The sequence below is a fragment of the Pongo pygmaeus genome, chromosome 9 (assembly GCF_028885625.2).
Source record: "Pongo pygmaeus isolate AG05252 chromosome 9, NHGRI_mPonPyg2-v2.0_pri, whole genome shotgun sequence".
In the NCBI taxonomy this organism is placed as follows: domain Eukaryota; kingdom Metazoa; phylum Chordata; class Mammalia; order Primates; family Hominidae; genus Pongo; species Pongo pygmaeus.
Genome location: NC_072382.2, coordinates 97,452,788 through 97,465,186, shown reverse-complemented (window position 1 = coordinate 97,465,186; position 12,399 = coordinate 97,452,788). Strand labels below are relative to the sequence as shown.

At 39.4% G+C, this 12,399-nt stretch overlaps 1 protein-coding gene across 1 annotated transcript in view; it reads left to right on the top strand.

Moving 5' to 3' along the window:
* Positions 1–12,399, top strand: part of MAML2 (mastermind like transcriptional coactivator 2) — a 372,973-nt gene that overhangs the window by 346,639 nt on the left and 13,935 nt on the right. The window contains exon 3 of the mRNA XM_054437468.2: positions 11,224–11,427. Within this exon, the coding sequence (XP_054293443.1) occupies positions 11,224–11,427 (204 nt within the window). The remainder of the gene's footprint in view (positions 1–11,223; positions 11,428–12,399) is intronic.

Below are 12,399 nucleotides of genomic sequence, written 5' to 3'. Positions count from 1 at the left end.
ATCCCCATCATTCTTCTCATCATCCCCTTCATCCTACTTGTCATCCCCATCATCCTCCTCATCATCCCCATCATCATCTTCATCATCCCCGTCATCCTCCTCATCATCTCCATCATCCTTCTCATCATCCCCATCTTCCTCCTTATCATCCCATCATCCTCCTCATCCCCATCATCATCTTCATCATCCCCATCATCCTCCTCAGCATCCTCATCATCCCCATCATCATCCTCATCATCCCCGTCATCTTCATCATCCCCATCCTCCTCCTCATCCCCATCATCCTCATCATCCCCATCATCATCTTCATCATCCCCATCATCTTCATCATCCCCATCATCTTCATCATCCCCATCATCATCTTCATCAGCCCCATCATCATCGTCATTGTCATCATGATCTCCATCATCATTCACCACTAACTTTTCTTTCCTAAGACATTCTATTTGCCAAAGGTCCTTCTAAGGTGGCACACCCATAAAAACAACATTGGCTTCAAAAATGTTGCTCAACCTTTGCCTCTCTCCCCCACTTTGGTTTTCCAGTTGCCTTTGGAAAGAGCCAACATTTTCACCCCATGTGCCTCACAGCAGGAAGTTCTGTCCTCATTTTTTCCTTCACATTGCTTCTTCAATCATTCATATATTTTTAATTCAGAAAACATCTATGGAGAGTCTGCTATACCCTGGGAATTTCACAATGAACATGTCCCAGCCTTCAAAGCACTTAAAATGGGAAAGAAGTATAAGCAAATGAGCAATTGTGATATAGAGTGACAAAGGCTGCCTAATGGGCCAGTACTGGGTTTTACAAAAGCACAGGAGAGGGGCACCTAACTCAGCTCTAAGCGGTCAGAGAAGGCTTCCTGAAAAAAAATTACATCTGAGTTGAGCCCAGAAAAAAAAGGATGTTCACCTGGTAGGAAGAGGCAGAGAAAGAGTGTTCCAGGTAGAGAGGATATGACCATATACAAAAATTTGGAGAAGAGAAAGAGCCCTGTGGGTTTGGAGAACTGCATGTAGTGAGGAAAGGATGTGTTGAGAGATAATACTGGAGAAAGATGCAGAGGCCAGATCATGGAAGGCCTTTTTTACCATTCTTGGGAGTTAGGACGTGATCCCAAAGTTAGTGAGGAGCTATGTATGATTTTAAGCTGGGAGTACAGTGTAGAGGCTGTATCCAAGGGAAAAATCATTTTATTACTTTCATAAATACCAACATTTGCGGTGGGGAGTGAGGGGGGTTGAGTTCTCAACCTGAGCTCTATGGATAATCTGTGGATGTTTGGGAATTTGTAAACTCCCTGAAATTGTAGACAAAATTATTAGTTGTATGTGTTTGGGGGATGGGAGGAGATGCAGAATCCATAGCTATGTGAAATCCTCAAAAGAAACTATGATCCAAATCAATGTTTGAAACCACTGCTCTAGAGGCAGAAAGCTAAAAGCCAACTTATAGAGCAGAAATTTGAAATCTGCCACAAAGAGTCCTTCTAAAGTTGCAGAATTTCTCTTTTAAGAAAAATTTCTCATTCCTTCCCCTGAGTTACCAAACTCTTCCCACTCCACCCTGACCCACTGACGTTTTGTTCCTGGCCACTCTCCCACTGAAGGCTGCTTTCTCACTCATGGAGCTGGTCTCTGTGCCAACCCATAATACGTGTCCACCCCAGAGGCTAAGAATAGACACAGTGTCCTGGTGACTTAAAAATTGGGTAACATCTGAAGGATAAACTCTATAGTGACTATGAAATTCATTCTAATCATTTGAAATAAACATTATAAACATATGATTGAGGTTTCTCTGCAGGGTACAGGAGAAGGTACTGAGCAAGTAAAGAAAATTTCCTATTAAATAGAAGGGGAAAGCAGCTACTATTCACAATTGTGAAGGGGAAAGAAGAATACTAAACCAAATACTTTCTTCTGTTTTTTCAAGCTTGACCTTCATCTCCACCACCCAACCTCTCACCCCCAATAAGTTATATCAGATAAGCTACAATTCTTTCAAGCGAATAGACTTTGTTCTGTTTATTTCTTCTTAATATATTTTCCCAGATTTGGGATCTGTGTTCCTCATCTCTCAGGTGTGTGACCTTGTGCAAGTCAACTCCTTAAACTTTCTGGGCAGCATCTTCATCGGTAAAATAAAGTTGGATGAAAGATCTGTAAGTTGTTTGTTAGTTCCTGCTGTGTGTAATGGTTACTGAAGTGGAAGGCTAATGTAAACAGATTTTATGATAAATATTTCTTATTTTCAACTTGCCAGTTATCTCAAAGGATTGCTGGGTACTTCATCTAAGGCATTTTTAAAATTTAATGTGAAAGACCAACGTACCTCACATTACTTGTCCAATACAGCCAAGTACAGCAAGGGTCAAGAAAGTTTTTCTGTAAAGGGCCAGGTGGTAAATATTTTAGGCTTTGTGTGCCGTAGGTCTCTGGCACAACTATTCAACTCTGTTATTATAGTGGGAAAGCAGCCACAGGCATATGAATGAATGTGTATGGCTGTGTTCCAATAAAATTTTATTTACCAAAAAGGGTGGCAGGCTGGATTAGGCCGTCATGCCATAGTTTGCTGACCCTTGAAATAGAAACTGGAAGATCTGGTAACCTGAAGATAGGAGAGTTTCATCCCTTCAGTCTTTTCTGTTTACAAGCTGTTTCCTGGCTGATTTCCTGACAATTGTTTTGTTGTCATTGTTGTTGTCGTCATCGTTGTGTTAAACAACAACTGCTCAATTATTTTGACCACCCACAACCACCTCACTATTAATGCCCCAAATAAATAACTTTGAGCAAGTGGGCCTGCCAGCTTATTGGGAATCTGAAACAGTTCAGACAACTTGTTTTTCAGGCACAGAGATAAATAAATGGCTTCATCAGCAGACAGTTCTGAAGATGAATAGCCGAGAGGAACAGTTGAGCAGTTAGTTCGTTGAGATAGGGAAAGAAAGACAAAAAGAGGGAAAGAGAGAAGCGGGTAGGGAGAAGAAAGATTGAATAGCAAACCAGTTTGTGAGATCTACTGTACAGACTTGCCCAGCTGGGTATTTTATCTTGAATTTGTTTTGCAAATTGCAGATGCCTAGCTCTAGAAGCCAAGAAAAAGAAAGGGCAGTCATCCCACGCCAAAATACTCTCATGGATCTCAAGTAATTTACATTACTTCATTTTTGTGGGGGGAAAATCATTATACAGTCCCCTTCCAAAATAAGTGAAGAGGAACAGAGAGCTATTGTACCCAAATGCCTAGAACAAGACAAATATTTTATAGAGCTTTTTTTTTAAAAAAATTAAGAGAACAATACCTGCCCGGTAACTTTGCCTACTTTGTGAAAGTTACTGTGTCAGTGTTCAGCCCACAAAACTGCTTTAACTATAAAACTGACTGAATCCAACAAGTCTTACTATTTCCGTATATACTTCAATAAAACCAGGGATATTTTGTACCCCATTCTACCTTTTGCTGAAATCAATCCTGCCTGACAGAGTCCTTACAATTCCATTGCAATGAAAGAAAGAGGTAGTCCCAGTGATTTTATTAGTTAATGTATTTTTTAAAGATCTCTCACATATTGACCATGATTTACAGAGACACTTTATCAAAGTAACACCCAGAGCCAGGCCTATCCTCTGCTTTTGGATAGATTTTGGATAGATTTACAAGATTTTCTTCACACATACTATTTCTTTAAATATTTATCCCAGGAAATTTAAAGAAAAGGGTAGTGGCGAATACACTGGTAGAAGGCTGGGACAGTGGGGTTTGTTCTTAATTTTTTAATTTGGACTTTTTTTCAAAAGGACTTCAAACTGCCTTTGAGAGAAACACAATTAATACAGAGGACAGGTAATTTGTCTTCTAAGGAAAAAGGGTACCCATTTAAAAGAGGTCATGTGTTCTCCTAATTGTCTCCCAGGTTTGTAGACATAGTTTGCAACCTCAGTGAGCTAGTACTTCCCATGGTGATCCATAGGCAAGATATTAAACCAATGAAGTAAAAAATTGGGGAAAGCATTGTTAACCAGATTTTTTTTTCCATAAGTTAAAACATGCATCCAGCTTCCTTGTGAGCTTACTTAACTTGTGAGCATGTTTTATTTGCCTCAAGCTAAAAGATTCAGTCATAATATACCTGATTTACCAAATGGTCTCCTAACATCCTTGAGACCATTCTAGGAAATAAATGATCCATCAGTAGCACAGCTGGAAAACTTAAAAATATAGTCAAGTGGCAGGATTTTCCAGCAGGCTGCATGAACTTTGTTACCCTCCTAATATAGGACTGCCCACGATCCAGGGTGTGACTATGACATCTCCTCTCCTTGGAGGTAAAAGCGTTGCAAACAAGAACTGTGTCCAAATTATCTCCATTTCTCTAGCACCTGATGAAATGCCCAGGACATAGGTTATACTTAGTCAGTACCTGCTTTTTTAGAAAATAAGTGAATGAATGAAACCCATCATGTCCAAAGCATTTTCTTTGCTCAGATGCTGTTAAGAATAGCAGCTTGGAGTTCTGAGGAGCATTCCAAATAATACATCAAGAATGTTTCTGTAATTTTAGCAGAGGTTGAATGATCATTTGCTAGGGATGTGGTAGAAGAAAGTGCAGTTTGGAGATTTGGACTAGAATGGACAGGTAAGGAGGTTGGGTAGGTAGATGGATGGATGGGGTGGATGGATGGATAGATTAGATAGATAGATAGATAGATAGATAGATAGATAGATAGATAGATAGATAGATAGATAGAAAAGTGGATAAATGGGTAGATAAAGGCTTTGCCATATAGGGAAGCTTTTGCTATAAAAGAGTCTAGTATCTGTATAGAGTTTGAGTCCAAAATTCTTGAGTATAGCAGTTTGATCAAGAATATCTAGCATCTTCTTAAATGACAGATGAGGATGGAAACATTTTAAAAATATATATATATATGAATGTATTATGAGATCTTCACTACTGATTTGAGATAATTTTAAAACATTCTCAGAGTAAAAGAGCAGAGATAGGATGACTAAATACTAGCAGTGGTTAGGGACAGAGCAGTGAATTTCTTATGACAAGGCCAAAGCCTTAGAAGAAGAGAATGCTCACCAGTGGGCCTTAGAGTGGGCTCGGGACCACTTGTGTACAGCTGAGAAATATTGAAATGAAGATCTCAAATGCTTTTTGATTGGGATGGCATTTTGAGAAAAAGATGTGTAACCCACTAGGCGATTATGATTCTAAAACTCATAAAAATATTGTTTGTTTTAGGTTCATGAGAAGTCCCTTCAGTATCTTTTTACTGCTTTATCCCCAAGGCCAAGAAGAATGTAATGCTTAATAAATACTTGTTGAATTAATGAATAAGAATGCAGTGAATGTAATAATTCTAAAGACAGGTTGATTGATTGAACCTTATAAAAAGAATACAAACATGTTTTCATTGGTCTGGCAGTCCTGTGCTGGGTTAAAACAAGGACCAAGAAGTTTTATCCATACTTAAGCACTGGCATGCTACACTATCTCAGGGACTAATAGTATAAAAAGACTTTTAAAAATCTCAAATGCACATGCACACACACTCACAAACATGGAAAACTAGGAGTGCACAATAAATATACATTATTTCGCATCCAATCCTCCTGGGTTTTAAATCAATTATGAGTGCACAATAATGTATATTTATTTTGTATGAGTGTAAATCAATTGTGCACTCATAATTGATTTAAAACCCAGGAGCATTGGATGCGAAACCTATTTTGTAGGTTAGAACCAAACACTGTAATTTTGTAGGTAAAAACAGAAAAAGAACATGTAAAATGAAAGATCATGCAAGTTCATGATTTGAACCAGTCATTGACTATTCCTTGCTGCCAAATCAATCTTTAACTGTGGTTTATCTAGAAAACTGGGTTTTCTATCATGTGAAAGACTACCTTGATGGAAATAGCCTAATTCTTTCACAATCACACACATGCATGCATGCACACATACACACATACTCTCGTCTATCAGCTGAGAATGTACGATTTTTACCACAGCCTTCATATGCCCTTCAGGAGGAAATGTGTGTTGGGGAAAAAACAGATGATTTCTATTAAGTTCTACATGGGTTGAGTTTAAGGCAAAGAGTGAGGCTGAGTATGAAAATCAAAGCCAATGCATCAAAGCAGCTTTTTCTTTCAAACTATTTCATGTACTAAAGTTTGCACAACATGTTGGCAATGACAGCAAGCTTGTATAAGGAGGTGCTTTGTGTTTTACAGCAAACATAAGGGCAAAAAAATGCAAGAGCAGCAAAATATTACTTCAATCATGAATTCAAAGAATGTATATAGTAGGTACATGGCAAAACCCATGAGTTAAAAACTACAAGATTTAAAAATCTTTTACAAAATTACAAGAAAGGGTTTATCTCTTATTCTTTCCTCCATACCAGGGCACCTCCCTTCACCCAAGCACTAGTTTCAAATTTGGAAAACCCTTCAGACCCTAGGGAAAAGGGTCCTAAAGTATCTTTTGGTACCGTGAAGGAAATAAACTACATTTAGCACAGTCTATCTGCTTGATAGAGAAAGAGACATAGTTACATTTTCCTGGCATGCAGATCTTTTATAAAGGGTGGTTTTCCAGAATTCTCTGGAAGTTATTTTGGAGCTCATCAATTCTGCCAACATTGAGCACTCTGTCTACCTCTTTTCTTTCTCTTCATTTTCCCCATTTCTAAGTACATTTTGGTCTCTAGAAAATAAAAAACTGCCTAGCACAGAGTAGACATTCAGTATACTTTGTCAAATGCATTAATGGATTGATGGATTCATGGGTGACAAGGCATTAGGTGATCTGAGATTGATTGATTGATTGATTGATTTTTCCTTCAACTTTTAAGTTCCTGGGTACATCTGCAGGATGTGCAGGTTTGTTACATAGGTAAATGTATGCCATGATTTGGGTTTTAATCTTAAGACACTAGTAGGTATCACACCACCTAATGGAAATGATTATGCATTGCTTTTTGTTGTCATAACTTTGGGTGAGTGGATATGTGGAGTGTGTGGTATGTGTAGCTTATCTTCCCAGATAAACTGTATGCCAGAGATCTTAAACTCAAATGGCCTACATGGACCAGGCAAGTGATAGAAGTGAGGAAAATGGGTGGGTATAATAAAGTAAGGAGTAGTAGAGGCTGCTGTGGCCACCTGGAGAGCAAAAAGAACAATTTGTGTTTCAAACATGATGGGGTCCAAACACACCACATCTGTAGTCCAGGTACACTTACAGTGTGAGCTCCTTCACAAGACTCATTGTATATAAAACATCTAATATTTAAAAATACAGAAATAACAAAATAATAATAGTTAAAGAGTATCAAACATCTCTACTAAGTCCCTGGCACTGTTCTAAAATTCATCTTGTCAAATTTTAGGTAATTAATGTATTACCCTTATGTTGCAAATGAAGAAACTAAGGCACGGTACTTAGTAAATGTACATGATTGCACTATGCATAAATAATTGGATGTTAAAAGAATAAAAACCAGAACAGCAAAGAGCAAAGCTAACAGAGACCTGAGCTGAGCCCCTAATTGAGAAGAAGGAAGTATACCCCAAAAGACAGTCCATCAGAGAATGATACCCCACCCATCTTCTGGCATCTTCAAGTAGGAGGATGAAGGTAATTTTCCAAATCCCTGGGTGGCTCATAATCTGCAATATAACTGAGACCTCTACATTTCTGAGAGACCTGACACAGAACAGCTTTCTGTAGTCTGCGAGTTCTATCTCCTTTGTTTCACAATGAAAACAAATGTAAACAGACTATTGTTCCTATGTGTAGAAATAACTTTAATAATTATGAGCAGCTATTGTTTAGTAAGTGCTTACTATGTGCTAGGTATCGGATTATCTCCCCTAACTCTTGTAGGGAACCTGTGACATCCATACTGTTATTATTTCCCTTTTACAGATAAGAAAACTGAGGCTTAGAGAGGTGAATTAACTTCTGCCACATCACACAACTAAGTGTTAGAACTGGGGTATGAACCAAGGTGGACCTATCTCCAGAGCTTATGGTCTTGTCCATTGCATGGCAATGCAAAGAAGATGAAAAGAAAAGTGTTTTGAATTTTTCTACCTATGCTTGTCAGCTACTTAAAAAAAAAACCAAAACAAAAAAACACAAAATCTTCTTTTGAAAGTCTCACATAAAACTCCAAACTCTGTCAAAGAAAAGAGCAGACTCTTTCTATTCTGGTTCAAGTGGAGAGTAGAAAGCAAACTACCATCTCCAATACATTCTCTCCCACCTTGGTGTCTTCCCCCACCACTTCCAGCTGTCTTTATGCTTCCCTCATACTGCCTCTTTCCCCCTGTCACAGGCTCTGCTTCCCTGTCCTTACTCAGGGTGCACCAAAAGGCCCAGCCCCCAATCCTCCATGTATTTCCTCCTCCTTTCGCCCTCCAAGACACTCAGCTCACAGATCCTCATTTGCCATTCTGTCAATGACCCTCAAGTGCTTGTCTCCAAGCCCACATTCCTAGTGGCTTATAGGACACAGGGGGTGAAGTCTCCAAAATTCGTGATGGATTTAAACTTGAAAGAACTGACTGGTCATAGGGGTATAAATACATTAGAGGATGGTTTCCTTAAGCTGCTCAAAGGATGTACCTCAGAGATGGCTGTAATTATTTTTTACTATCTAGTGAAGAGGATCTCCCCACCCTCTCCTCACTCCCCTGTCCTTCTCTCCAACACTTCTTTCTACCTTCCTGACCTGAGGGTGCTCAACCCTGGGAAGAGTGCTGCATGAACTGATGGGTTGGCCCAGGTTTAAAGTACAAAAATCTTTCTTCTCAATGCTTCCTGTCTCAGGTGACAGGCAGTAAAGTATACTGATTGAGAACTAGAGTTGGGGGTCAGACACACCTGGCTTCAAAACCTCCTCGGCCACTTACAGCTATGTGATCTCTCTGAGCTCAAGTTTCTCATCTGCAAAGTTGGGTTAATAATACAAGTTCTTGCTCATTGTTTTATTGGGAGGAGTGAATGAGATAAATCATGTAAAGCACTGACCACAGTGACTGGCTAATAATAAGCCTCAGTGGATGGTCGCCCTTAGGATTATTTTATAACCCTTTGCTTTTGAGGCAGCTGGTGAGCTCTGTAGCCTCAGAGATTACTAAAGCAAGGCCAAGGCTTTCGGCTTGTGGCTTACTCACTTATTTATTTATTTCAGCTCGACACATAGTTAAAGAAAGAGAAAGAAAGAAAGAAAAGAGAAGAGAATTTCCACAAATGGTGTACCTACCACCTCTACTCATATGGTATCCTGGGAGTTGCTTTGTGGTTCTTTGTTTGTTTGTTTGTTTTTGTTTTGAGACAGAGTCTTGCTCTGTCGCCCAGGCTGGAGTGCAGTGGCACAATCTCAGGTCACTGCAACCTCCGCCTCCTGGGTTCAACTGATTCTCATGCCTCACCCTCCTCAGTAAGTAACTGGGATTACAGGCACGTGCCACCACACACATCTAATTTTCATATTTTAGTAGAGACGGAGTTTAACCATGTTGGCCAGGCTGGTCTCAAACTCCTGACCTCAGGTGATCCACCTGCCTCGGCCTCCCAAAGTGCTAGGATTACAGGCATGAGCCACTGCACCCAACTCCCTGCTTTATGTTTTTATGTCTTGTAACCTTACACAGTTTAGTTGGTGAATGACAGATGGATTTTTTTTTGCTGGGCACGGTGCTTCATGCCTGTAATACCAGCACTGTGGGAGGCCAAGGATCTAGGATCACTTGAGCCCTTGAGTTTGAGACCAGCCTGGGCAACATAGTAAGACCCCATCTCTAAAAAAAAAAATTAAAAATTAGCCACCCCGTCTCTAAAAAAAATTTAAAAATTAGCCAGGTGGCACACGCCTGTGGTCCCAGGCACTTTAGGAGGCTGAAATGGGAGGATTGCTTGAGCCTGGGAGGTTGAAGCTGCAATGAGCCATGATTATGCCACTGCGCTCCAGCCTGGGTGACAGAGTGAGACTCTGTCTCTTAAAAAAAAAAAAAAAAAGAGAGAGAGAGAGAGTTGGATTTCTTTTGTTCCCATGTATTCAGTGTTTCCCAAAGCATATTCCCTGGACCAATGAGTATCAGAATGACCTAAGGAGGTACCCTGATCTATATAGCCTCAGAATCCCTGGGACGAGCCCAGGGCATCTGCCTTATAAGCTGATTCCCAGATCATTCTGATCAAAGTATAACATTTTTGACTTAGTATTTATATCATATAATCTAAACTTTGATTTTACATTTTCTTGTATTTATACATGTAAGCATTTCTCCCTCACTTGGGTGATAAACTCTCTAAGGTGATAACCATATTTTCTAGGCTTCTTATAACCCTACCAGTGTACTAGTGTAGAGCTCAATCCTAAATACATCATTGGGAATTAATGAGAATATTCAGCTGAGTTTAGCTTACTGTCTTGCAGAGTCCTGATCTGTCAATGCCAAAAAATTGGTAGAGACCTCAAATTAGAAAGGCAGTTCACCAATACCCAATATTATTTGATATACGGTTGAGTTTTTAATCAATATTTTCTCACTGTCAGTGTGTCGGGTATTCTTTCACTGAGATTCTCGTGCCAAGATACCTGAATTGTTGACTGCGGAACAAAATTTACAAGTCCCTGAGAAGTGAAGTCCTTTCCAAGTTTCAGTTTATAAAACAGAAACTTACAGGCCTTCCTGCCTTTCTGTCACAGAAAGCTGGGTAAGGCAAAATGCCTTCTGTCCAAAATAGTTTCAACTTTTAAACACGTGAATTAAAACATGACTTTCATTGCAGGATCAGCAATGATACATGCTAACTTTGGGAAAAGGAAGGATTTGTTAGGTTATGATGTTTATTCCTGAGAAATTGAGAGGTTTGCCATATGTTTTTATGGTAGTTTTCTTTGAGGTTCCATAAACACCTTCTGGAATGTGGAGGTTCCACAATCAGAGTCCTATGGGAGCTTTTCCAGTGCCCTAATGTCATTAACCCAGCTGCTTTGGTTGCTGTGATATGCAATTATTTCTTCTACATTTAAAAAGCGATTCTCTGATCTCCAACCCATTTAACCATGTTTGATCTTTAATAAGATGAAAAATGTTTGGAATCTGAGTGTATGATCTTTGTGCTACATTTTTCTTTTTTTAATTCACAGTAGCTTTTCCTTCCCCCTTTCTCCTCTTTAGGATCAACACTCTGTGGTAGGCCAGAACACAGGCCCCAGTCCAAGTCCTAACCCCTGCTCAAATCCAAACACTGGAAGTGGTTACATGAACTCCCAGCAATCACTGTTGAATCAGCAATTGATGGGAAAGAAGCAGACTCTACAGAGGCAGATCATGGAGCAGAAACAGCAACTTCTTCTCCAGCAGCAGATGCTGGCTGATGCGGTAAAACTTTCTCTTAACTTCTACTGAACCAACCTGATGACCCAACAGAGGGAGTTTATTCTTTTCCATTTATATTTACTGTGCCTACTTATGTGACAGCAACAAAGGTGTCCTGACTGTAAGAGAGGATAATTCCATACATTTAGTGTACTGCAGGAAGAAAAAAAAACCAAACTTGATTTAACAGCTGCTGGACTCTTGGAATGCATGGCACCTCTGCTAACCAGCCCTGCCCAGCCCAGGAATGTCTAGAACAACCAACATGGGCATTTGAATCAGGCAAAAGAAACCAGTGTTGTTCCCCAGGCTTAAGGGGCAGAAATAGTAAACTGAACTTGAATCAACTCAAATCCAAACTGATTTTAGAGATAAGAGTTTTAAAAGCAATTTTAAAAGCCAACATGGAGCCTCAAAACCAAGATTTGGCTTCCAAAATAAAGCAACTCACAATGGGGGATTTTTTAAAAGAAAATGTAAAATACGTTTCCCATTTGCACTGTATATATTAAATTGATGCAAAAGTGATTGCGATTTTTGCCACTACTTTTAATGGCAAAAACCGCAATCACTTTTGCACCAACCTAATATTTGACTTTTTAAGAAAGACAAGATTGTGTTTCCCACACACTCCCCATGCATTAACCCTCCTTCAGTATTTATCTGCTCAGCCCTGGTTTCATTGCCTCCCTTCAAACTATTTGGCCAAATGAAATAAAAAGTAAGCATCTCCAGGTGAATTAGAGCTAAGGTATACAGAAAAGATAACAACAAAATCAAATAATTTTATATTCAAGGAGCTTTGTAGTGAGAGTCAGAAATGCAGGGTATCACAAGTGCTATAATTATTCAGTAAATAATAATTTTCAATGAGGGTAGAGCCATAAACAAGGCAAATCCTCTCTTCACCCTAAAGAAGCCTTGAGCCCACTGAGGATATATCAGATAAATTGGCCAATTGTAATGCATGTGATT